The sequence below is a fragment of the Hyla sarda genome, chromosome 2 (genome assembly GCF_029499605.1).
Source record: "Hyla sarda isolate aHylSar1 chromosome 2, aHylSar1.hap1, whole genome shotgun sequence".
NCBI classification, from domain to species: domain Eukaryota; kingdom Metazoa; phylum Chordata; class Amphibia; order Anura; family Hylidae; genus Hyla; species Hyla sarda.
The window spans coordinates 497,459,488-497,484,455 of NC_079190.1; the positions used below are offsets into that span (position 1 = coordinate 497,459,488).

A 24,968-nucleotide genomic window follows, 5' to 3' on the forward strand; every position below is an offset into this window, starting at 1 on the left:
CATCTCATTCCTAGTCCACAGCATGGCCCCTCATCTCATTCCTAGTCCACAGCATGGCCCCTCATCTCATTCCTAGTCCACAGCATGGCCCCCCGTCTCATTCCTTGTCCACAGCATGGCCCCTCATCTCATTCCTAGTCCACAGCATGGCTCCTCATTCCTAGTCCACAGCATGGCTCCTCATCTCATTCCTAGTCCACAGCATGGCTCCCCATCTCATTCCTAGTCCACAGCATGGCCCCTCATCTCATTCCTAGTCCACAGCATGGCTCCCCATCTCATTCCTAGTCCACAGCATGGCTCCTCCTCTCATTCCTAGTCCACAGCATGGCTCCTCCTCTCATTCCTAGTCCACAGCATGGCTCCTCCTCTCATTCCTAGTCCACAGCATGGCTCCTCATCTCATTCCTAGTCCACAGCATGGCTCCTCATCTCATTCCTAGTCCACAGCACGGCCCCTCATTCCTAGTCCACAGCACGGCCCCTCATTCCTAGTCCACAGCACGGCCCCTCATTCCTAGTCCACAGCACGGCCCCTCATTCCTAGTCCCCAGCACGGCCCCTCATTCCTAGTCCCCAGCACGGCCCCTCATCCCTAGTCCACAGCACGGCCCCTCATCTCATTCCTAGTCCACAGCATGGCCCCCCCATCTCATCCCTAGTCCACAGCATGGCTCCCCATCTCATCCCTAGTCCACAGCATGGCTCCCCCATCTCATTCCTAGTCCACAGCATGGCTCCCCATCTCATCCCTAGTCCACAGCATGGCTCCCCATCTCATCCCTAGTCCACAGCATGGCTCCCCATCTCATTCCTAGTCCACAGCATGGCTCCCCATCTCATCCCTAGTCCACAGCATGGCTCCCCATCTCATTCCTAGTCCACAGCATGGCTCCCCATCTCATTCCTAGTCCACAGCATGGCCCCTCATCTCATTCCTAGTCCACAGCATGGCCCCTCATCTCATTCCTAGTCCACAGCATGGCCCCTCATCTCATCCCTAGTCTACAGCATGGCCCCTCATCTCATCCCTAGTCCACAGCATGGCTCCCCATCTCATTCCTAGTCCACAGCATGGCTCCCCATCTCATTCCTAGTCCACAGCATGGCCCCTCATCTCATTCCTAGTCCACAGCATGGCCCCCCCATCTCATTCCTAGTCCACAGCACGGCCCCTCATTCCTAGTCCACAGCACGGCCCCTCATTTCTAGTCCACAGCACGGCCCCTCATTTCTAGTCCACAGCATGGCCCCTCATCTCATTCCTAGTCCACAGACTTCTTGCCCTATAGTCTGGTGACGCAGCAGTGTAGAACCGAATCCATATGATTCAGAGCACTTATAGTTCCAGTCTGATTTTACTTAAAGGGTTTATGCAAAACATTGCCCAAAAGGGGGCAGTTTTACTTATAGAAGGTCGGCTTCTATAGACTAGTCCACACAGACATTCAGCTCCCAGCTTCTTCCTATTACTGTCAATTGGATGTCACTTCCCCAGTTTAAAAACAAATTCCAAAGTGGGAAATAGATTCTGCACATGGTTAGTTTTTTCAGCAGAATTCCTTGTGGACCGCATTGCTGTTATTGGGGACAGCACAACTCCACGTGGTCATAGCAGTGATTGATTTCGGTGCCGCCTTTTGCACTTGATTGTCCTTCTCTAAGCAGAAAGTCTCAGTGTGAACTAACCCTTACAAGAGCAAAACCAGTCACAGAAAAAGTGTGGTCTAGATGGGAGGGGTGTTCCCAAAAGGGTGCTCTTCTCAGGAGGCTTCACTGTTCATAGTGTCAATTTCTGGATATTAACATACTGCCATTCACTAACAAAGATCTTGAAAATGTTGGGTAACAAAGACTCCAATAGAAGCGCAACAGAAAAATAAATCCAAAGTCTAATCCAAACATTGCATTGTGAAGGGATACCAACACTGATCGGCGCCAATGTAAGAGCTGTGCAGACACAGTAAAGTAATTGGTCTTCTGCATGGTGACACTACCCAGAATGCAAATCTTCAAAGCAAGCTCTGTGCAGGCACTGAACAAGCAGGGTATGGTGGGAGATTTTAGCTCTGAAGCCTGTAGAATAGTCAGAGCTGCAGACAGTGACTAAAATGCCAATATAAACTTTTTAAGGGTAGGGTCACACGTGCCGTGCTGCGTACTTTCCTACCCATCGATAGGCAACACACTACGCAGTTGATTTTGCTACCAATTGACTATAATAGTAAGGAAAATACACATCAGCAAATACAAAGCAGAATACAGCAAGTGTGACCCTAAATGAGACTAGACCAGCTAGAAACAATCCTCTCTTTCCTGTGCGCCATTCTCCCATTCGATCTTGCGCTCCTTTCATGTAATAGGACTACTGAAAACCCAAGAAAGTGCTCAACATTGGCAACTTCCCCATAAAATATACCCCCCACCCACCTGCTTGCACTCACCTTTAATTTCAGAGTCTGTAGTGGGGGTTCCGGGGTCTCTCTGGTCGAACGATTCAGCAGAAATACTTCTTTCCCTTTTGCCTTTCCCTTTGGCTCCATTGCCGGCCCCGTTCTTAAGTCCCATACTGCCCCCGGGACCTTGCAGCGGTTTGGGGGTGTGGTTGCCACTTTTGGGGTCACAAGGAGATGCCTGTGACTGGCTTGTGGATCCTCCCTGTTTCCCCTGGCTGGAGAACTTGGCATCCAGCTGGGGGTTGCCAGACGGAGACATCACGGAGGGAGGGTGTACCATAACCTCTGGCTTTGATTTTGGGCTGCTGGAAAATAAAAAAATAATTTTTATTATTGTTTTAATAATTCATTTTACCATCATTATTATTTTTATAATTACTATGATGATTACAATGATTGATGATGATTATGATGAAAGAAAATTACTCTTGCATGCTGGGAGTTGTAGTTTTGCAACAGCTAGAGAGACAAACTGCTTAAGGGTAGGGTCACATCTAGAGATGAGCGAACTTACAGTAAATTCGATTCGTCACGAACTTCTCAACTCGGCAGTTGATACTTAACCTGTATAAATTAGTTCAGCCTTCAGGTGCTCCGGTGGGCTGGAAAAGGTGGATACATTCCTAGGAAAGAGTCTCCTAGGACTGTATCCACCTTTTCCAGCCCACCGGAGCACCTGAAAGCTGAACTAATTTATGCAGGATAAGTATCAACTGCCGAGCCGAGAAGTTTGTGACGAATCAAATTTACTGTAAGTTCGCTCATCTCTAGTCACATGTTAAGGGATCCGCAGCATATTTTACCAGTGACCAGACCCATAGTGTGTCTCCAGCTGTTGCCACCTGCTGTTGCAATCAGGCCAGGGGATTGGGCGTGCCTCCAGCTGTTGCCGCTGCAAGCAGGCCAGGTTGAACAGCTGAAGGCACACTATGGACAGGTCATCGGCGGATCCGCAGCATAAAATAACAGAGCGCCACTTGTCAGTATGGCCATCTCTGGTACTACAGCTCAGGCCTATAAACATGAACAGGGATGAGCTGCAGTACCACAGACAGTGGTGACATTTTATGTATAGCAGTGAGTGTGGGTAGCGGGTGTAAGTGCCTTGCCAATCACAGCGCATCAGTCGTTACAGTGGTTCAGGCAGGGGGGGTCGTTCACGTGCCGTATGGCAGGACCTGTTGACACGAGATCTTCATGTAGCAGCTCTGTCAATACACAGCTCCGTTTCTATGTACACAGCGAGGGCTGCGCAGGGTAAATAAACGCTTCCATCTCCGCCAAACAGCCGCCGCACAAAGTGGCACCTGCAGGAAGACTGCATAACGGGCATGTACCCCCGTGACCCCCAGCAAACTATGAGAGGATCCTGGCCGTGACCCCCAGCAAACTATGAGAGGATCCTGGCCGTGACCCCCAGCAAACTATGAGAGGATCCTGGCCGTGACCCCCAGCAAACTATGAGAGGATCCCAGTCCTCAGATGTAAACAAAGTTTAGCTATAACCAGTGCGTGCGCACACATACACACACACACAGAGCTGAACACGTTGTTGTTTTTGTTAATGTCCACACACCCCACCCACAAATCAATATGGCCATAGTGACATTATGCACAATGTAATTTCATTTTGAACAGTATTACTGTAGATTGTTGCCTGGCAACGGGTCAGACAGGCAGCAGGTGACTACCCTGGAACTTTGGGGCAGATTTATAAATACTGCCTTGTTGCCTATAGCAACCAATCACAGCACAGCTTTCATGCCTTACAGTGCTTGTTGCCTATAGCAACCAATCAAAGCACAGCTCTCCTGCCTTAGTGAAATCTGTGATTAGTTATAGGCAACAAGTACTGCTAAGTGCTTTTATTTGCCCATAGCAACCAGAGCTTTTTTTACAGTGTTGTTGTCCATGGCAACCAGAGTGCAACCTTCATTTCTCAGTGCTCTTGTTGCCCTTAGCAACCAAACCCAGCTTTCCATTTTTAAGACTGAAAAATTAAAAGCTGCGTATAATAGGTAAGAGAACTATAAGGAATGAAAAGTTGTGCTCGTTTGCTATGGGCAACAAAATCACTGAAAAATAAACTGTGACTGGTTGCTATGGACCAACCAATTGGTTGCCATGGGCAAAAAAAAAAAAAGCACTATAAAAAGCGAAAGCTGAACTGTGATTGGTTGCAGTAGGCAACAAGTTCATTATAGGAAATGAAAGCTGCACTGTGATTGGTTGTTATGAAAATAAGGGAACCCATGGCAACCAATTATAGCTCCACTTTTATTTTGTGAATGCTCGTTGCCCACACCAACCAATCACCGCGCACCTTTCATTTCTTTTAATGCTTGTTACCCATAGCAACCAATCCCTGCTCCACTTTCATTTTGTGAATGCTCCTGTTGCCGACAACAACCCGTCACATGCTATGGGCAACAAGAGCATTCACAAAATGAAAGTGGAGCAGGGATTGGTTGCTATGGGTAACAAGAGCATTAAAAGAAATGAAAGGTGCGCGGTGATTGGTTGGTGTGGACAAAATGAGACAGGTTCTAGTCAGGAAGCTCATACACGGTGCAGTTTCAGGTACAGTGACCACGGGTGTTTTAACGATTTGCGCAATTCCGCCGCTTTACACTGGTGCAGGGAATTATGAATTCCTACCATAGCAACACATAGGGGGAGATTCATCAAAACCTGTGCAGAGGAAAAGTTGACCAGTTGCCCAGAGCAACCAATCAGATCGCTGCTTTCTTTTCCAAAACGCCCTCTCAAAAATGAAAGAAGCGATCTGTTGCTATGGGCAACTGGTCAACATTTCCTCTACACAGGTTTTGAGAAATATCCCCCCCCCCCATAGTGCATTGACAGACTTTAAAGGGGTACTCTGGTGGAAACCTTTTTTTTTTGTTTTTTGAATCAACTGATGCCAGAAAGTTCAAACTAAATGACTTTATTACAAAATCTTAATCCTTCCAGTACTTATTAGCGGCTGTATACTACAGAGGAAATTCTTTTCTTTTTGAATTTCTTTTCTGTCACAACCACAGTGCTCTCTACCGACACCTCTGTCCATGTCAGGAACTGTCCAGAGCAGGAGAAAATCCCCATAGCAAACATATGCTGCTCTTGACAGTTCCTAAAATGGACAGAGGTGTCAGCAGAGAGCACTGTGGTCAGACAGAAAAATCCCAAAAGAAAAGAATTTCCTCTGTAGTATACTGCTGCTAATAAGTACTGGAAGGATTAAGAATTTTTAATAGAAGTTGTTTACAAATCTGTTTTAACTTTCTGGCACCAGTTGATAAAGTTTTCCACCCAGGATTTAAAGTGAGAGTCTTCACCAGAACACACCCTAGCCCAGTGTTTCCCAATCAGGGTGCCTCCAGCTGTTGCAAAACTACAACTCCCAGCATGCAAAGGCTGTCCGGGCATGCAGGGAGTTGTAATTTTGCAACAGCTGGAGACCCCACGATTAGGAAACACTGAGCTAGCCTATGCATCTTCACTTTAGATGCAGTACCAAATACAGCCAAAAGGCCAAGGGTGGTGCTGTTTAACGTCTGAAAGAAGGAAATGGGGGGGAATGTAAGGATTTTTTGGTTACCTCTGTGTGTTTCCTGACGGAGAGTTGCGCACTTTGGGGTTACTGGAATGCATTGACAGAGATCCCGAGCTGACGGTCACAGACGCGGTGGGGCTCGCCAGGTTCTTCGGGGGGCTGGGGGATTTCAGCGGAGCTTTTTGTGAAGTGCTTTTGTCAGTGTTGTCCTTTTGCTCGTCCTTTTCCTTTTTGTTTCGCTCTCTCTTGTTGAAGTGGGTTCTCCCCTCCTGCAATTCCAGCATTCTTCGGACATGTGGCTGTCGCTGCGGAGGGAACGCCGTGCATTGCCAGGGCACACTGCAAGACAAGAGCGACGGCGGTCACAACAACAGTCGCGTCATGACGGGACGGAGACGCTTAATGGGAACCTTAGCCAATGTCACACGTCCGGCCGGGGGCCCGGAAGATGAAGAGTTAATTTGTAATGGGTTTGGTCTTTGCAGAGTAATTGCGCCATCACCGCGAGTCAGGTAAACGGGTGGCGGTTTCCAATATCTACCAATTTCCTACCCCTGGGCAGAACGGTCTCCTGCACAGACCGTAATAACCTAAATCCACAAATCCATGGTACCGAATTAGAGGTGCAGCACAGTATCTGGTCTCAAGGACAAGCAAGGGGGGGGGGGGGGTATAATGTAATTACCTAAATCAAATCAGAGAAGCCACTTTGTAACCAAAAAAAATAAATAAAAAAAACAAAACCAAAAAAAAACAAAACCAAAAAACACCCAAAACAAAACCAAAAAACACCCAAAAAAACCCAAAACAAAACAAAAAAAAAACCAAAAAAAAACCAAAACAAAACCAAAACAACCCAAAAACAAACCCAACCCCCCCCCCAAAAAAAAAACAAAAAAAAAAACCCAAAAACACTAAAAAATAAACTTTCACTTTCAGTAGTTCCTGGAAGTGTTAACAATGGCCCTTCTATCGAAGCGGTCCTTGTTGCTCATAGCAACCAATCTCAGAGCAGTGCGAGAAATGAAAGTTGAGCTCAGATTGGTCGATACGAGCAAGGACATGATTTAGTACAATTTAGTATTTTTCATTCTGGTTGCCATGGCTACATCCTGAAAACGCTTTATAGCTATCCCAAATTAGTTCTCTATATCGCTATATAAACAGAAGCACCGTGACGTACAAATTGCGTGGCCAGGACCCCCACAGCGTACAGAACAAAATGTTCCGAACGCTGGGGCAGTGGTGCACCCCTTTAAAGAAAGGGAGGCCCTTTTTCTGGAAGAAAAAAAAATTATAATTAAAATAAAAGTCCGAAAAAAGTAGCAAGAAAGTAATAACCCAATATAGTGATGTCACTGAATATTTTACCGTGCTGTCACGTGATTCTTTGGTCATTAACTCTAAGATTTCTATTTAAGAATTAGGAGGGGAAAAAAAACCTCAATAAAAATATTTAAAAAAAATGTGTATCTGGAGTTTTCTTCTACAATTTTTTTTTTTGTTTTTACCATAGAAGAAGCTAAAAAAAAAAAAAAAAAAATAAACATCCTGAGGACGCAGAAGACGCTAATGCAGCATTGGAAAGTTGGCGGCAGATTACACCGACTTCAATGGGGTCTTCTGTTGTAAATCCGCTGCAGGAATTTTGCTGTGTAAAACTCTGTGTAGACCCGCCTATGAGAACATACCCTAAAGGCAAGTTCACGTGAACAAAATCTGCTGTGGATTTTCTGCAGCCGATCTTGTTGCTACTCACTGACTTTAACGGGTCTGCAGAAATTCCGCAGCAGATTACATACATGTAAACGTCCTCTAATTCGTCTATATTCTATAAATCCCAGTCACATCCCACCTACAGCCAGGTATGATGTCACTTGTAGTTCTACAACACCTGGAAGTAAATCAGTGAGTCTGATGACAGGCGGCAGGGTGCTGCGGAGCGGGTGCTGGGTGACCTGGCGGCTCTCCTGTAAACACGCTCTACCTGCTGATTATTTGCTCTCTGATTTCCCAGCTCAGATTCCAAACAATTAGTCCCTTTTTTTTCCTGCTTCTCTCAGAGGCAGGAGCCGCGGGCACGGACGGGTGAGAGCGGCGGCGGCGGTGGTGGTGGCTCCACGCGGGAGGAGACCTGGACTCTTAAGGTTTGTTTAATGAAGCTTTTCCTCTGCATTACTCACCAGGGCCCCTGGGGTCACGAGACAGCGCTACTCATCCTGGAAATCAGCGAGGACCCTTGCAACGGAAGCGCAATTACCTGCAAGCGAAACAGAAAGAACCTCATGAGCGGAAGATGAAAATAAAAAAATAAAAAAATTAACCCCTACAGATCTGGAGGAGAGAAAACAAATTAATGAGGCTCCTTTAAATCCTACCAATGTGCATCACAAAAACTTAACTAAACAAGAACTAAAGAGTTTGACTGGGAAAGTTGAGTGACAACCCAATCCCCTGATACAGTTCTGACAGGTTTGGTCACCCTGCTTTCCATGGCTCCTGAATAGCATCTTTAAGGAGTAGTCCAGTATTGGAAAACTTATCCCCTAGCCTAAGGATGGGGGATGGGGGTTAAGTATCAGATCGCGGGGGGGAATTCGACTGATGGGACCCCGGCTTTCCGGCTAGATAGGACGAATCTGCGGCAGACACACCCCCTCAATACAGCACTACGGCAGAGCTGGAGATTGCCGAAGGCAGCGCTCTGGTTTTCCCATAGAGTTATATTGAGGGGGGAGTGTCAGCCGCCGTTTTGTGCGGTGGTCAACACGCCCCCTTCCCGCAGACTGCTGGGGCCCGTACGGGAGATCGCGGGGGGTTCCCAACAGTTGGACCCCTGCAATCTGAAACTCCTCTCCTATCCTTAGGATAGGAGATAAGCTTTCCAGTTATGGAATACTCCTTTAATAATGTCACTTTACAGCGGTGTTTCCCCAACCAGTGTGCCCCCAGCTGTTGCCAAGCTACAACTCCCCAAAGGCTGTCCGGGCATGCTGGGAGTTGTTGTTTCGCAACAGCCGGAGGCACCCTGGTTGGGGAAACCCTGCTTTACAAAACCAACTGCCAACCAATACAACCCCTGATCCAGAGTGGCAGATCATCCTTAATAAAAGAAAACAGAAACCAGCACAACTGACTGAAGCGACTGATGGCTTCCACTGTCACCCAGCTTTCTGGGAGTCCTGAATGGAAAAATAACTCTATATATATATATATATATATATATATATATATATATATTCATTCCAAAAATAAGCAGCACATCAAGAAAAACGAAGGTCAGTAGGCAGGGTGCACGCATGCTGGAGCCACGGTCCTCTGGTTCCTTAGTAATAACAGTAGTAATATGCAGCACACCGAAATGTCATGCAAAGTGCTTTATTCCATGTGGTACAAAAAGCGACGTTTCGCCGGCCTCACTTGAGAATGCTGGCGTGAGGCCGGCGAAACGTCGCTTTTTGTACCACATGGAATATAGCACTTTGCATGACATTTCGGTGTGCTGCATATTACTTTTGTTATATATATATATATATATATATATATATATATATATATATATATATATATATATATATATATTTTAAATCAGCCACATCATACAACGTGTCCACGTCCATATTCACAACTAGGCTAATCTGACATTTGGAGTCCTAGAAAGCTGGGTGATCTAGGTAGGAACAAATATGAGAACATGTGGGTTGTTTATTTATAGGAAAGTTGGGTGACCAGCAATATGATCAACAGCTGGAGGCACTCCGGTTGAGAAACACTGGCCCAGGGGACACAAAGGCCAACCAAGGCAATCTATGTAGAGCAGTGTTTCCCAACCAAGGTGCCTCCAGCTGTTGCAAGACTACAACTCCCAGCATGCCCGGACAGCCAACGGCTGTCCGGTCATGCTGGGAGTTTTAGTTTTGCTACAGCTAGAGGTATACTGGTTGGGAAACACTGATGCAAAGTCTTATTTCCATTCAGGAGTCTTGGAGAGCTGGGTGGGAGCTGAACTGATAGTTATGACAACTATGATTTATCAGCCATCAGTGTCTTGTATTACTAAGCTTTCTCTGACCCCTGAACGGCAGCATTATCTTGAGTCCAATAAGTGTCACTTTTATTTGTGGATAAAAGCAGCCATCACCCAGCTTTCCCTGGATACACAGTAACATATGCCTGACAGTGCAGATGAATGCAGCAGTAAGGGGGGGAGGATGAGCGACGTCTATGGAATCTGACACCTGACAATATATAATTAATCATGGAAGACTTGTTAATGAAGACGCCGCCGCCACCGCGCGAACTCTGCTACACCGTAGTAAAAACAGTGTCGCACGTCGTCTACAATGACACATCAATCTTCTCATACACGACGTGCCGCCCACCGCCAACCTGCGCTCTTCCGCAGCGTCATTATTACAATGCAAATCCGGAGGCGACGGCAGCCGAATCCTGCTCTCCCGTCAGGTCACAACCATAGGTAACGAGGAAGCGGAAATACGAGAATCTAATCTAGGGGTCCTCCCTAAGACCACCCCAGACCCCTGCGAGGGCAACAAACACCACGAGTACAAAGGGAAATTGTAATCAACCCCAAAAGGTATCAAAATATAAACGTAATGCCCATAAATAACACCAAGGTCACCCAGCTTTACTTGAGTCCTGAACTGTAGATCCCCCTGGTTCCTGAAGCTCTATGAGGCCGGGATTACTTTTTTTTTTTTTTTTTTACTTAATTGGGGGGGGGGGGTTCTAGGGAGTGAGTGCAAAATGATAGGGCAGTTTTTGTGGCAGTTTTTTTATTTTTTTCGACTAAAACTGGTTTTTAGTCTTTTCTTCCCCCCCCCCCCCCCCTTTTGAGTTTTTATTACGACAAATCATGTGATTCTTCCATTATGTAAATTGAGTTTTTTTTTTTATTGACGAATTTATTAAATTTTTTATTTATTTAGTTTTAATATTTTTTTTTTTTTTTTTTTTGGGGGGGGGGGGGGAGAGGAGGGTTGGAGCCAGTAAAAAAGTCAATTCTAAAACCCACATGGCGTTTTTTGGGTCTCCTAGAGACTTCTATGGGAGGAAAATGCCAACGGTTATTAAAAATATAAAATAAAAATGCCAATTTCTCAGCATGCTGCGCGTTTACAAAACTGATGCCGAGAAAAAAAAAAACGCCAAAATGGAGAAAAAAAACTAAAATTAATAAAAAAAATAAACACAGCAAGCAGGTTTGGCATTTCATAATTCCCGATTTACTTTCGGCTAACATCTGGCCCAAAAAAGAAAACAGAAAAACACCATATGAGTTTTGTGACGTATTTAAAGGGGTACTCCGGTGGAAAACACATTTTTTCAAAACCAACTGGTGCCAAAACAGATTTGTAATTTACTTCTATTTAGAAGTCTTAATCCTTCCAGCACTTAGCTGCTGAATGCGCCACAGGAAGTTCTTTTCTTTTAGAATTTCCTTTCTGCCTGACCACAGTGCTCTCTGCTGACACCTCTGTCCGTGTCAGGAACTGTCCAGAGCAGGAGAGGTTTTCTATGGGGATTTTGCTCCTGCTCTGGACAGTAACCTGACATGGACAGAGGTGTCAGCAGAGAGCACTGTGGTCAGACTGGAAAGAACTACACAACTTCCTGTGGTGCATACAGCAGCTGATAAGTACCGGAAGGATTAAGATTTTTATATAGATGTAATTTACAAATCCTTGACTTTTTGGCACCAGTAAACCTTTAACAGAAAAAAAAAAAACACAAGTTGAACCTATCCTAAGGGTGCGTTCACACGCTAGTAACTAGCAGCGGGTTTCCCGCTGCGAGTTATGGTACCATTGATTTGAATGGGTGCGCGGACAGTCCGCAAATTCGACACTATTGCGGACTGTCTGTGGACCCATTTAAATCAATGGCAGAGTAACTCGCAGCAGGAAACCCGCATGGGTAATAGGGTGTGAACGCACCCTAAAGCTGGAATTACACTTCGTGTTTTTTGTGAAAATACACCCCCCCCCCCTTACAAAAAAATAAATAAATAAAAAATTAAATAAATAAAATACACCACTCCCTTTCTGCAGCTTTTTATTTATTTTTTATATATTTTTTGGGGGGATGGGAGAAGAACAAAAACACTGTGGTCAGATGTTTTTTAAATATTTTTTTATTTATTTATTTGTTTTTATGCTCCGGGCTAGTTTTTCCAAAATCGCAGCATGCTGAGGGTGTTCTATATATTTTGGAATATTCTAAAACAGTGTTTTCCAACCAGGGTGCCTCCAGCTGTTGCAGAACTACAACTTCCAGCATGCCCGGACAGCCTTCGGCTGTCCGGGCATGCTGGGAGTTGTAGTTCTGCAACAGCTGGAGGCACCCTGGTTGGAAAACACTGACTTAGCAGGACGGTGTACAGACCACAACTTGTTCGGTGCAGCGATGTGAAGCCCATTCACACACAGCAGATTTGTTGCAGATCATTCGCCTTCACTATAACATCTCAGGAGTTGCAGCAAGTCCTCGCACCGGCTGCATAAACAACTCCCCACCTATGAATATCCCCGAAGACTCACCAGGAGGATCTCATCAGTTTTGACTACAGAGTTTTGTCCCTCGCTGGGACCCGTCCGGGAGGTGAACACATCAACAAAACAAGGAGCTATTTCCACACGTAAAGATTTATGCGACTTTTAATATGAGTGGCAGGTATCTGGGAAAGCTGGGTGACCGGTCGATATAGGTGGATTATCATCCGGCTTTCCCGGTATCCAAAAGGAATCTGCCTTATCTAGTGTTCCCATGACATCAGAGCCACCAAGCAGTGGAGGACCTCAGTGATGACATCAGAGCCACCGAGCAGTGGAGGACCTCAGTGATGACATCAGAGCCACCGAGCAGTGGAGGACCTCAGTGATGACATCAGAGCCACCGAGCAGTGGAGGACCTCAGTGATGACATCAGAGCCACCGAGCAGTGGAGGACCTCAGTGATGACATCAGAGCCACCGAGCAGTGGAGGATCTCAGTGATGACATCAAAGCCACCGATCAGTGGAGGACCTCAGTGACGACATCAGAGCCACCGAGCAGTGGAGGACCTCAGTGATGACATCAGAGCCACCGAGCAGTGGAGGATCTCAGTGATGACATCAAAGCCACCGATCAGTGGAGGACCTCAGTGATGACATCAGAGCCACCCCAAACTGAAAGACCTCCGTGATGGCCAGGCACTGAAGGATCCATATGATATCAGAGCAACCTAGTGCTGAAGGACCTCAGTGATGACATCATAGCCACCCAGCACTGGAGGACCTCAGTGATGACATCATAGCCACCCAGCACTGGAGGACCTCAGTGATGACATCAGAGCCACCGAGCACTGGGAGGACCTCAGTGATGCCATCAGAGTCACCTAGCGCTGGAGGACCTCAGTGATGACATCAGAGCCACCCAGCACTGGAGGACCTCAGTGATGACATCATAGCCACCCAGCACTGGAGGACCTCAGTGATGACATCAGAGCCACCGAGCACTGGGAGGACCTCAGTGATGCCATCAGAGTCACCTAGCGCTGGAGGACCTCAGTGATGACATCAGAGCCACCCAGCACTGGAGGACCTCAGTGATGACATCAGAGCCACCGAGCAGTGGAGGACCTCAGTGATGACATCAGAGCCACCGAGCAGTGGAGGACCTCAGTGATGACATCAGAGCCACCGAGCAGTGGAGGACCTCAGTGATGACATCAGAGCCACCGAGCAGTGGAGGACCTCAGTGATGACATCAGAGCCACCGAGCAGTGGAGGACCTCAGAGATGACATCAGAGCCACCGATCAGTGGAGGACCTCAGTGACGACATCAGAGCCACCGAGCAGTGGAGGACCTCAGTGACGACATCAGAGCCACCGAGCAGTGGAGGACCTCAGTGACGACATCAGAGCCACCGAGCAGTGGAGGACCTCAGTGACGACATCAGAGCCACCGAGCAGTGGAGGACCTCAGTGATGACATCAGAGCCACCGAGCAGTGGAGGATCTCAGTGATGACATCAAAGCCACCGATCAGTGGAGGACCTCAGTGATGACATCAGAGCCACCCCAAACTGAAAGACCTCCGTGATGGCCAGGCACTGAAGGATCCATATGATATCAGAGCAACCTAGTGCTGAAGGACCTCAGTGATGACATCATAGCCACCCAGCACTGGAGGACCTCAGTGATGACATCATAGCCACCCAGCACTGGAGGACCTCAGTGATGACATCAGAGCCACCGAGCACTGGGAGGACCTCAGTGATGCCATCAGAGTCACCTAGCGCTGGAGGACCTCAGTGATGACATCAGAGCCACCCAGCACTGGGAGGACCTCAGTGATGCCATCAGAGCCACCCAGCACTGGGAGGACCTCAGTGATGCCATCAGAGCCACCCAGCACTGGGAGGACCTCAGTGATGCCATCAGAGCCACCCAGCACTGGGAGGACCTAAGTGATGCCATCAGAGCCACCGAGCACTGGGAGGACCTCAGTGATGCCATCAGAGCCACCGAGCACTGGGAGGACCTCAGTGATGCCATCAGAGCCACCCAGCGCTGGAGGACCTCAGTGATGCCATTAGAGCCACCCAGCACTGGGAGGACCTCAGTGATGCCATCAGAGCCACCCAGCACTGGGAGGACCTCAGTGATGCCATCAGAGCCACCCAGCACTGGGAGGACCTCAGTGATGCCATCATAGCCACCCAGCACTGGGAGGACCTCAGTGATGCCATCAGAGCCACCCAGCACTGGAGGACCTCAGTGATGCCATCAGAGCCACCCAGCACTGGAGGACCTCAGTGATGACATCAGAGCCACTCAGCACTGGAGGACCTCAGTGATGCCGTCAGAGCCACCCAGCACTGGAGGACCTCAGTGATGACATCAGAGCCTCTGATCACTGGAGGACCTCATTGATGACATCAGAGCCACCGAGCGCTGGAGGACCTCAGTGATGACATCAGAGCCTCCGATCACTGGAGGACCTCAGTGATGACATCAGAGCCACCGAGCGCTGGAGGACCTCAGTTGACATCATTGCTAGGAGCTTCCAAGCCTCCTATACATACACAAGACTCTCCCCTCCCCCATTAATATGTCTAGGACAGTGAGGGAAGACTAGACTGACCACAAAACCACAATCCACCACTTTTCCTCCGTTTCCCACACCAGTAAGAGCTGTGTGCTCATCCTCCCTGACCAGCAGCCAGACGAGCGCACGCTATGGCCTAGGACCACATGGGCCGACAGTACCTGCACCCAAGACACGTGATGCACCCGCCATTCATCTACCCTGCAGTGAATAGAACTAGAAAACAGGTACAGGGAAGCATCACTGCGCTGGTGAAGACCTAAACCGCCATTACTGTACACACAGGACCTGGAACCCAGCATACGGCTCTCTGTAGAACTACAACCCCCAGGATGTCCAGACAACTACAACCCCCAGGATGTCCAGACAACTACAACCCCCAGGATGTCCGAACAGGTCATGCCAGGAGTTACTGCCTCAATATAGAAACTTTACAGCCTCTTCCCCAACTCTGCTGCATATAGATAGGAGTTCTAATAGCCTTTAAAGGGGTACTCCACTGGAAAACATTTTTTCTAAATCAACTGGTGCCAGAAAGTCAAACAGATTTGTAAATTTTTGAATTTCCTTTTCTGTCTGACCACAGTGCTCTCTGCCGACACCTCTGTTCATTTTAAGAACTGTCCAGAGCAGGAGAGGTTTGCTATGGGAATTTTTGCTGCTACTCTGAACAGTTCCCAAAATGGACAGAGGTGTCAGCCGAGAGCACGGTGGTCGTGATGTCAGCAGAGAGCTCTGTGGTCAGAAAAAAAAGGAAATTCAAAAAGAAAAGAACTTCCTGTAGATCATAACAGCAGCTGATAACTACTGGAAGGATTAAGATTTGTCATTTACTAATCTGTTTAACTTTCTGGCACCAGTTGATTTAAAAGAAAAAAAGTTTTCCAGTGGAGTACCCCTTAAGGGGCATTCCAACCTCAGAGTATCCCAGTGGACTAAACTATTTACATGACTCCTGGTATTACCTAAACCACATGGCTAATGGGGCTAAGCCGCTTACTCAAACTCCCATTAAAGTCAACGGAAGTTACGCAAATTGCGCAACTTCACCGCTTCAGGCTGCTTTCGGCTCCACAAACTTAATTTACGAGATGGGGAAAAACTCCTACAGGGTGTATTCACACACACGGATCCGCTTTTTTGTAAAAATCTGCAGATGCAGTGATAAAAAATAAAAAAAATTATGAGAACTGCCTTATAAATCCGCAGTTGCAACTTCAAATCTGCTGCGGATCCTGCGTGTGTATTCACACTTAATTTGTTTTTTTAACCCGTTGAGGACATAGGGCGTACAGGTACCTGTACGCCCCGGAGCGTTAAGTGACTTTAACCCCTTCCCGACCCATGACATACATGTACGCCATTGGTCGGGTGTGCGGACATAAAGGGGGCCTGCGCCATGACCGGGAGATGTCCATTGCTATCAGCAGCCGACATCTGCCTGTAATGACGGACTTCGGCGATCGCGCCGAGGTCCGTCATTTAACTGGTTAAATAAAGTGATCTATACAGATCACGGCATTTAAACACTGAATGCCGCTATTCCCTGGTGTCTAGAGGTCCCATAGCCCCCCACGATGTAATTGCGGAGGGGGCTATGGGTTGCTAGGGAAGCCCGAGGTCTTACCTGCTCCTCGGCATCTTCCCTGGCTCTTTGATTGCTTACGGCTCACTTAGGCAGCCCTTAGCAATCAAGCACAGATTTCACAGATCAATGTAATGCAATAGCATTACATTGATCTATGTAAGCCATCTGATGGCTTATAATAGGCCCTTAGGAGGGCCAAAAGATGTTTAAAAACAATAGTAAAAAAATGTTTTAAAAAAAATATCCCTCCCCTAATAAATTTAAATCACCCCCCTTTTCCCATTTTTTAAATAAAACACTGTACAAACAAAAAAAGATATACACCTATTTGGTATCGCCGCGTGCGTAATTGTCCTAACTATTAAATTATTGTGTTTCTGATCCTGTAAGGTGAAAGGCATAAACGTAAAAAAATTCCAAACTACAGAATTGCAGATTTTTGGTTACATTACATCCCAAACAAAAAGTTATAAAAAAAAATAAAATTACACAAAAATGGTACCGTTAAAAACAACAGCTCATGGCGCAAAAAGCAAACCATAAAAACAGCTCTGTAAGAGAGAACATGGTAATGAAAAGTTTTTTTCATTATATTTCAAGGTTTAAATTTTATTTTATTTTTTTTAACAATAAAACGAAACAAAAGTTCTTCAAGTTTGGCATCATTGGAATCGTATTGACCAATAGAATAAATACGGAATGTCAGATTTACCGTATTTTGAACTCCGAAAAATTATTGTCCTACAAAATTGTGCAATTCCATCTTTTTTTTTCAATTTTTCCCTGCATATAATTATTTTTCTGGCTTTGTAATACATTGTATGATAAAGAAAAAGTGAATAATTGGAAAGTCCAACTCGTCACGCAGAAAATAAGTAGAGATGAGCGAACTTACAGTAAATTCGATTCGTCAAGAACTTCTCGGCTCGGCAGGTGATATCTTATCCTGCATAAATTAGTTCAGCTTTCAGGTGCTCCCGTGGGCTGGAAAAGGTGGATACAGTCCTAGAAAAGAGTCTCCTAGGACTGTATCCACCTTTTCCAGCCCATCGGAGCACCTGAAAGCTGAACTAATTTATGCAGGAAAAGTCATCAACTGCTGAGCCGAGAAGTTCGTGACGAATTGAATTTACTGTAAATTTGCTCATCTCTAAAAGTAAGCCCTAATACAACTTTGTCAGTCGAAAAACTAAAAAGTTATGGGTCTTCGAATGCAGGAAGGAAAAAAACCATGAGCCACAAATCAAAATTTGCTGGGTCATGATGGGGTTAAAGTGAGCGCAGGAGCAGTGAGTGCCTACTAACATCAGTAGCCACTCACTGCTCAGGACGGGCAGCAGCGATCCCGTTAGACGCAGTGATCAATGCCGTCTAAAGAGAGAAAATATTGCCGGTTAGCTCAGTGGAGCTTATCGGACACCCAGCGATCACATCGATAAGCAAAGATGGTGGCGGACTGTACCCTTACCTGCTGCCGAATGCCAAGTCACTGATGCAGCCTGGCTTAACCCCTTAAGGACTCAGCTCATTTTGGCATTAAGGACTCAGACAATTTAATTTTTACGTTTTCATTTTTTCCTCCTCGCCTTCTAAAGATCATAACTCTTTTATATTTTCATCCACAGACTAGTATGAGGACTTGTTTTTTGCGCGACCAGTTGTCCTTTGTAATGACATAACTCATTATATCATAAAATGTATGGCGCAACCAAAAAACACTATTTTTGTGGGGAAATTAAAACGAAAAACGCAATTTTGCTAATTTTGGAAGGTTTTGTTTTCACGCCGTACAATTTATGGTAAAAATGACGTGTGTTCTTTATTCTGAGGGTCAATACGATTAAAATGATACCCATTATTACATACTTTTATATTATTGTTGCGCTTAAAAAAAAAAATCACAAACTTTGTAACCAAATTAGTACGTTTCTAATCCCTTTATTTTGATGACCTCTAACTTTTTTATTTTTCCGTATAAGTGGCGGTATGGGGGCTCATTTTTTGCGCCATGATCTGTACTTTTTTTTGATACCACATTTGCATATAAAAAAACTTAATACATTTTTTATAATTTTTTTTTTAATAAAATGTATTAAAAAAGTAGGAATTTTGGACTTTTTTTTCTTTTCGTTCACCGTACGGGATCATTAACATTTTATTTTAATAGTTCGGACATTTACGCACGCGGCGATACCAAATATGTCTATAAAAAATGTTTTTTACGCTTTTTGGGGGTAAAATAGGAAAAAACTGACATTTTACTTTTTTATTGGGGGAGGGGATTTTTCACTTTTTTTTTACTTTTACATTTAACATTTTTTTTTTTACACTTGAATAGTCCCCATAGGGGACTATTCATAGCAATACCATGATTGCTAATACTGATCTGTTCTATGTATAGGACATAGAACAGATCAGTATTATCGGTCATCTCCTGCTCTGGTCTGCTCGATCACAGACCAGAGCAGGAGACGCCGGGAGCCGCACGGAGGAAGGAGAGGGGACCTCCGTGCGGCGTTATGAATGATCGGATCCCCGCAGCAGCGCTGCGGGCGATCCGATCGTTCATTTAAATCGCGAACTCCCGCAGATGCCGGGATCTGTATTGATCCCGGCACCTGAGGGGTTAATGGCGGACGCCCGCGAGATCAGCAGCCGGGATCAGCCGCGCATGACACGGGCATCGCTCCGATGCCCGCGGTTATGCTTAGGACGTAAATGTACGTCCTGGTGCGTTAAGTACCACCTCACCAGGACGTACATTTACGTCCTGCGTCCTTAAGGGGTTAAAGGGGTACTCACCTGGAAACTTATAATTTATTTATTTTTTTTAAATCAACTGGTGCCAGAAAGTTAAACAGATTTGTAAATTACTTCTATTAAAAAATCTTAATCCTTCCAGTACTTATTAGGGTCTGTATACTACAGAGGAACAGGTTTTCTTTTTGGAAAACAGAGCTCTCTGCTGACATCATGACCACAGTGCTCTCTGCTGACATCTCTGTCCATTTTAGGAACTGTCCAGAGCAGCATATGTTTGCTATGGGGATTTTCTCCTACTCTGGACAGTTCTTAAAATGCACAGAGGTGTCAGCAGAGAGCACTGTGGTCATGATGTTAGAGAGCTCTGTTTTCCAAAAGAAAACCTTTTACTCTGTAGTATACAGACCCTAATAAGTACTGGAAGGATTAAGTTTTTTTTTTTAGAGAAGTAATTTACAAGTCTGCTTAACTTCCTGGCACCAGTTCATTTAAAAAAAAAAAAAAAAAAAGTTTTTGACGGGAGTTCCCCTTTAACTAGGCTGTATCAGTGGATGACCGATCTCGCTGTGTAATGCTATGTCATAGGCATCACATTATATAGTGAAAGCAATCTAATGATTACATATAAAACTACCCTATGGGGACTTAAAGTGTAAAATAAAAAAATAAAAATAAAATAAAAAAGGCTCTAAAATTAGTTAAAACCCCCTCCCCTAATTAACCCCTTAACGACGAGCGCCGTAAATGTACGTCCTGGTGCATTGATACTTAACGCACTAGGACATACATTTACGTCCTAAGCATAACCGCGAGCATCGGAGCGATGCCCATATCATGTGCGGCAGGTCTCAGCTGCTGATCGCAGCCAGGGACCCGCCCGTAATGGCGGACACCCGCGATCCCACAGATGTCCGCCATTAACCCCTCAGATGCCGTGATCAATACAGATCACGGCATCTGCAGCATCGCGGTCACTTAAATGGATGATCGGATCGCCCGCAGCGATGTGATCATCCAGCACGGCAGACGGAGGTCCCATCACCTGCCGCCGCTGTCTTCCGGGAGTCTTCTGCTCTGATCTGCCTTCCCACAGACCAGAGCAGAAGATGACCGATAACCCTGATCAGTGCTATGTCCTACACATAGCACTGAACAGGATTAGCAATCGAGTGATTGCTATAAATAGTCTCCTATGGGGACTATTAAAGTGTAAAAGTAAAAAAAAAAAAGTTTAAAAAAAGTTTAAAAAAAGTTAAAAAACCCCTCCCCCAATAAAAACGTAAATTGTCCCATTTTCCTTATTTCACCCCCAAAAAGTGTTAAAAAAATATTTTATATACATATTTGGTATTGCCGCGTGCGTAAATATCCCAACTATTAAAATACAATTTTAATGATACTGTACGGTGAACGGCGTGAACGTAAAAATAAAAAAAGTCCAAAATAGATGCTTTTTTATAACATTTTATTCCCAAAAATTTTTTAAAAATTGATTACAAAAGTTTTATATAAGCAAATATGGTATCAATAAAAAGTACAGATCACGGCGCAAAAAATGAGCCCTCATACCGCCGCTTATACGGAAAAATGAAAAAAAATTATAGGTCTTCAAAATAGGGGGATTTTAAATGTACTAATTTGGTTAAAAAGTTTGCGATTTTTTTTTTAAGCGCAATAGTAAAAGAAAAGTATGTTATCATGGGCATCATATTAATCGTATTGACCCTCAGAATAAAGAACACATGTCATTTTTACCATAAATTGTACGGCGTGAAAACAAAACTTTCCAAAATTAGCAAAATTGCGGTTTTCTTTTTCATTTCCCCACACAAATAGTATTTTTTTGGTTGTGCCATACATTTTATGGTAAAGTGAGTGATGGCATTACAACGGACAACTGGTCGGGCAAAAAACAAGTCCTCATACTAGTCTGTGGATGAAAATATAAAAGAGTTATGATTTTTTGAATGCGAGGAGGAAAAAACGAAAACGTAAAAATGTTATTGTCTGCGTCCTTAAGGGGTTTAAGTAATACAATAGAAAAACTATAAAATTTGGGTATCATTTAACCGTACTGACCCACAAAATAAAGAGAACATATCACATTTTTACCATAAAGTGCAATATGAAAAAAAGAAAACCTCCCAAAAGTTGCACAACTGCTTTTTTTTTCCCTTCAATTTCCCCACACAAATAATCAATTTTTTTTGTTTCACCAAAAATGTTATTGTTAAATAAAAAAGGTGTCATTACAAAGTACAATTGGTCCTGCAAAAAACAAACAAACCTCATATGGGTCTGTAGATAAGAAAAATACGAGTTATGGGGAAAAAAATATATGAAAATTGGGTGTGCCCTCAAGGGGTTAAACCAAAAATAAATAAATGATGGCAATACACTTGTGTCATTCCTGTACGCCATTTTTTGCGCGATTTACTACCCTGATCTGTTCTGGTACCACAGGTTTTCAGGCCACAGAAGTCAATGGGTTGAATTTAACAAACAAATGAACGTTGCATTTTTTAATAGTTCACATGTCTGTAGGTGTTGGGTTTATCAGCTGAAAATGGTGCTATGGACGTTTCGCCGAAAAAACAAAACAAAAAAAACACACGCAATGGGTGTGGCTTCCATTAGGGGGCGTGGTTTGTGCACAAACACCCGCAGCCCTGAATGTGCCCAGGACGCCCATAGAAGAAGCTGAGCAGCGGGCATCCATCTAGCAGTGATGAGACACCTGTGGACAGATTATAGATGACCGGGCATGCTGGGAGTTGTAGTTTAACAACAGCTGGAGGCACACTGATTGGGGCACACTGATTGGGGCACACTGTATTAGAAAATATATGGGATTTCTGTCCCTAGCCGCTATTCACATTGGACCTACAGGTGCCATAATTCAACCACACGCAGCCCCTTATTCAAATCCTTACAGATCCATCCAGAAAGAGTTACACCGCCAATAGAGCAAATCCTGAGCTGAAATAAAGCCCCGGGAAGAGCGAGCAGGAGATCCCCCCCCCCCCCCCTCAAAACTAGAAGAGGAAGCGCACTAGGTGGCACAGGCTGGTAAATCCTCTACAGCTGTCACCAACATAACACACAGTTATAGAAAGTTCTGCAGCGCACAGCCGGGTAACAGCAGTTTCACGTGCCACCTCTGCCCTACCATACCAGCTGCTGGAAGACTACATGGCCAAGCATGCCCTATCAGTCCGTCCGTAGTCTTCATAGGGCGATTATATATTTAATTTAAAAAAAATAAAAATTATATATACATTTTCATATATATTTCTTAATAATAAATAAAATTATTATTAAAATAAATTCATTTATTTAATTAGTATATATATATTAAATTATTAAATAAATTCATTTATCTATTTTAATAATATTAGTATTAATTATTATTAAGATGTATTATTATTTATTAATCTTAAAAATAAATGAATCTAATTAAATATACGGTATCTTTCTTGATAATAAAATTAAAATAAACTCAATTTAATTAAAAGTATATATATATATAATTTTTTTTAAATTAAATAAATTAATTTTTTAAATAATTTTATTATTTCATTATTATTAAGAAATATATATTTAAATAAATGAATTTATTATAATTTTATTATCTATTTATTATTAAAAATAAATGAATTATATATATAATTTTTATAAATTCATTTACACATACACACACACACATATATATATATATTTCTTTCCGTAATTATAAGAATAAATAAATTTTATGAAATAAAAAAAAAATGATGGTATATTTCAAAGTGTATATGAAAAGGCGATAAAACTATTCAGAGCGGAGGACAGGATCGGATACATTGTAGCCTCAGACTGTTCAGCTTTTAGAACTGTCTACACTGGATACAACTGTAGCAAACCCTCAGCTGAGAGATGTCAGCAAGCGCTCATTGCCCCGTCTATGGGAGGAGATACTCGAGTACTGATCTTTTATATCTCAGCCGCTACCATAGCCTTTTCCACACGCTGTGGTCAGGAGTAGCCCTTTAACCCCTCAAGATCTCTGCTTGCTGTCAGCATTCTAGTTTATCGCCAACATATGTGGTGACCCAGTACAAAATATAGTATTCTGCCCGTCCTGTGTGGCAGATGTTGCCTTCAGTGTCCATCTTGGGCCCACACTACTCAGGACTCTATATACACTGCACAAAAACATAAAGGGAAGACAACACAATGTAACTCCAAGTCAATGACACTTCTGTGTCCACTCAGGAAGATCACTGATTGACAATCAATTTCACATGCTGTTGTGCAAATGGAACAGACAACAGGTGGAAATTATAGGCAATTAGCAAGACACTTCCAATAAAGGAGTGGTTCTGCAGGTGGTGACCACAGACCACTTCTCAGTTCCTATGCTTCCTGGCTTATGTTTTGGTCACTTTTGAATGCTGGCGGTGCTTTCACTCTAGTGGTAGCATGAGACGGAGTCTACAACCCACACAAGTGGCTCAGGTAGTGCAGCTCATCCAGGATGGCACATCAATGCGAGCTGTGGCAAGAAGGTTTTTGCTGTGTCTGTCAGCGTAGTGTCCATAGCATGGAGGCGCTACCAGGAGACAGGTCAGTACATTGGGAGACGTGGAGGAGGCCACTGGAGGGCAACAACCCAGCAGCAGGACCGCTACCTCCGCCTATGTGCAAGAAGGAGCAGGCGAAGCACTGCCAGAGCTCTGAAAAATGATCTCCAGCAGGCCACAAATGTGCATGTGTCCACTAAGTCAGAAACAGACTCCATAAGGGAGGTATGAGGGCCCCACGTCCACAGGTGGGGGTTGTGCTTACAGCCCAACACCGTGCAGGATGTTTGGCATTTGCCAGAGAACACCAAGATTGGCAAATACGCCACTGGCGCCCTGTACTCTTCACAGATGAAAGCAGGTTCACACTGAGCACATGTGACAGACGTGATAGTCTGGAGACACCGTGGAGAACGTTCTGCTGCCTGCAACATCATCCAGCATGACCAGTTTGGCGGTGGGTCAGTAATGGTGTTGGGTGGCATTTTTTTGGGGGGCTGCACAGCCCTCCATGTGCTTGCCAGAGGTAGCCTGACTGCCATTAGGTACCGAGATGAGATCCTCAGAGCCCTTGTGAGACCATATGCTGGTGCGGTTGGCCCTGGGTTCCTCCTAATACAAGACAATGCTAGACCTCATGTGGCTGGAGTGTGTCAGCAGTTCCTGCAGGAGGAAGGCATTGATGCTATGGACTGGCCACCCGTTCCCCAGACCTGAATCCGATTGAACATATCTGGGACGTCTCGCTCCATACACCACAGACTGTCCAGGAGTTGGCAGATGCTTTAGTCCAGGTCTGGGAGGACATGCCTCAGGAGACCATCCTCCACCTCATCAGGAGCATGCCCAGGCATTGTAGGGAGGTCATACGGGCACGTGGAGGCCACACACACTACTGAGCCTCATTGGGACTTGTATTAAGGACATTACATA

At 44.8% G+C, this 24,968-nt stretch overlaps 1 protein-coding gene across 6 annotated transcripts in view; it reads right to left on the bottom strand.

Annotated features, from left to right (window-relative positions):
* BCL9 (BCL9 transcription coactivator) overlaps positions 1–24,968 on the bottom strand; it is a 288,690-nt gene that overhangs the window by 27,299 nt on the left and 236,423 nt on the right. For all 6 annotated transcript variants that reach the window (XM_056559749.1, XM_056559751.1, XM_056559752.1 and 3 more), the window contains 3 exons: positions 8,196–8,272; positions 6,058–6,351; positions 2,445–2,761 (listed from right to left, as the gene is read on the bottom strand). In XM_056559749.1, coding sequence (XP_056415724.1) covers positions 2,445–2,761; positions 6,058–6,296 — 556 coding nt within the window. In that variant the 5' untranslated portion in view covers positions 6,297–6,351; positions 8,196–8,272. The remainder of the gene's footprint in view (positions 1–2,444; positions 2,762–6,057; positions 6,352–8,195; positions 8,273–24,968) is intronic.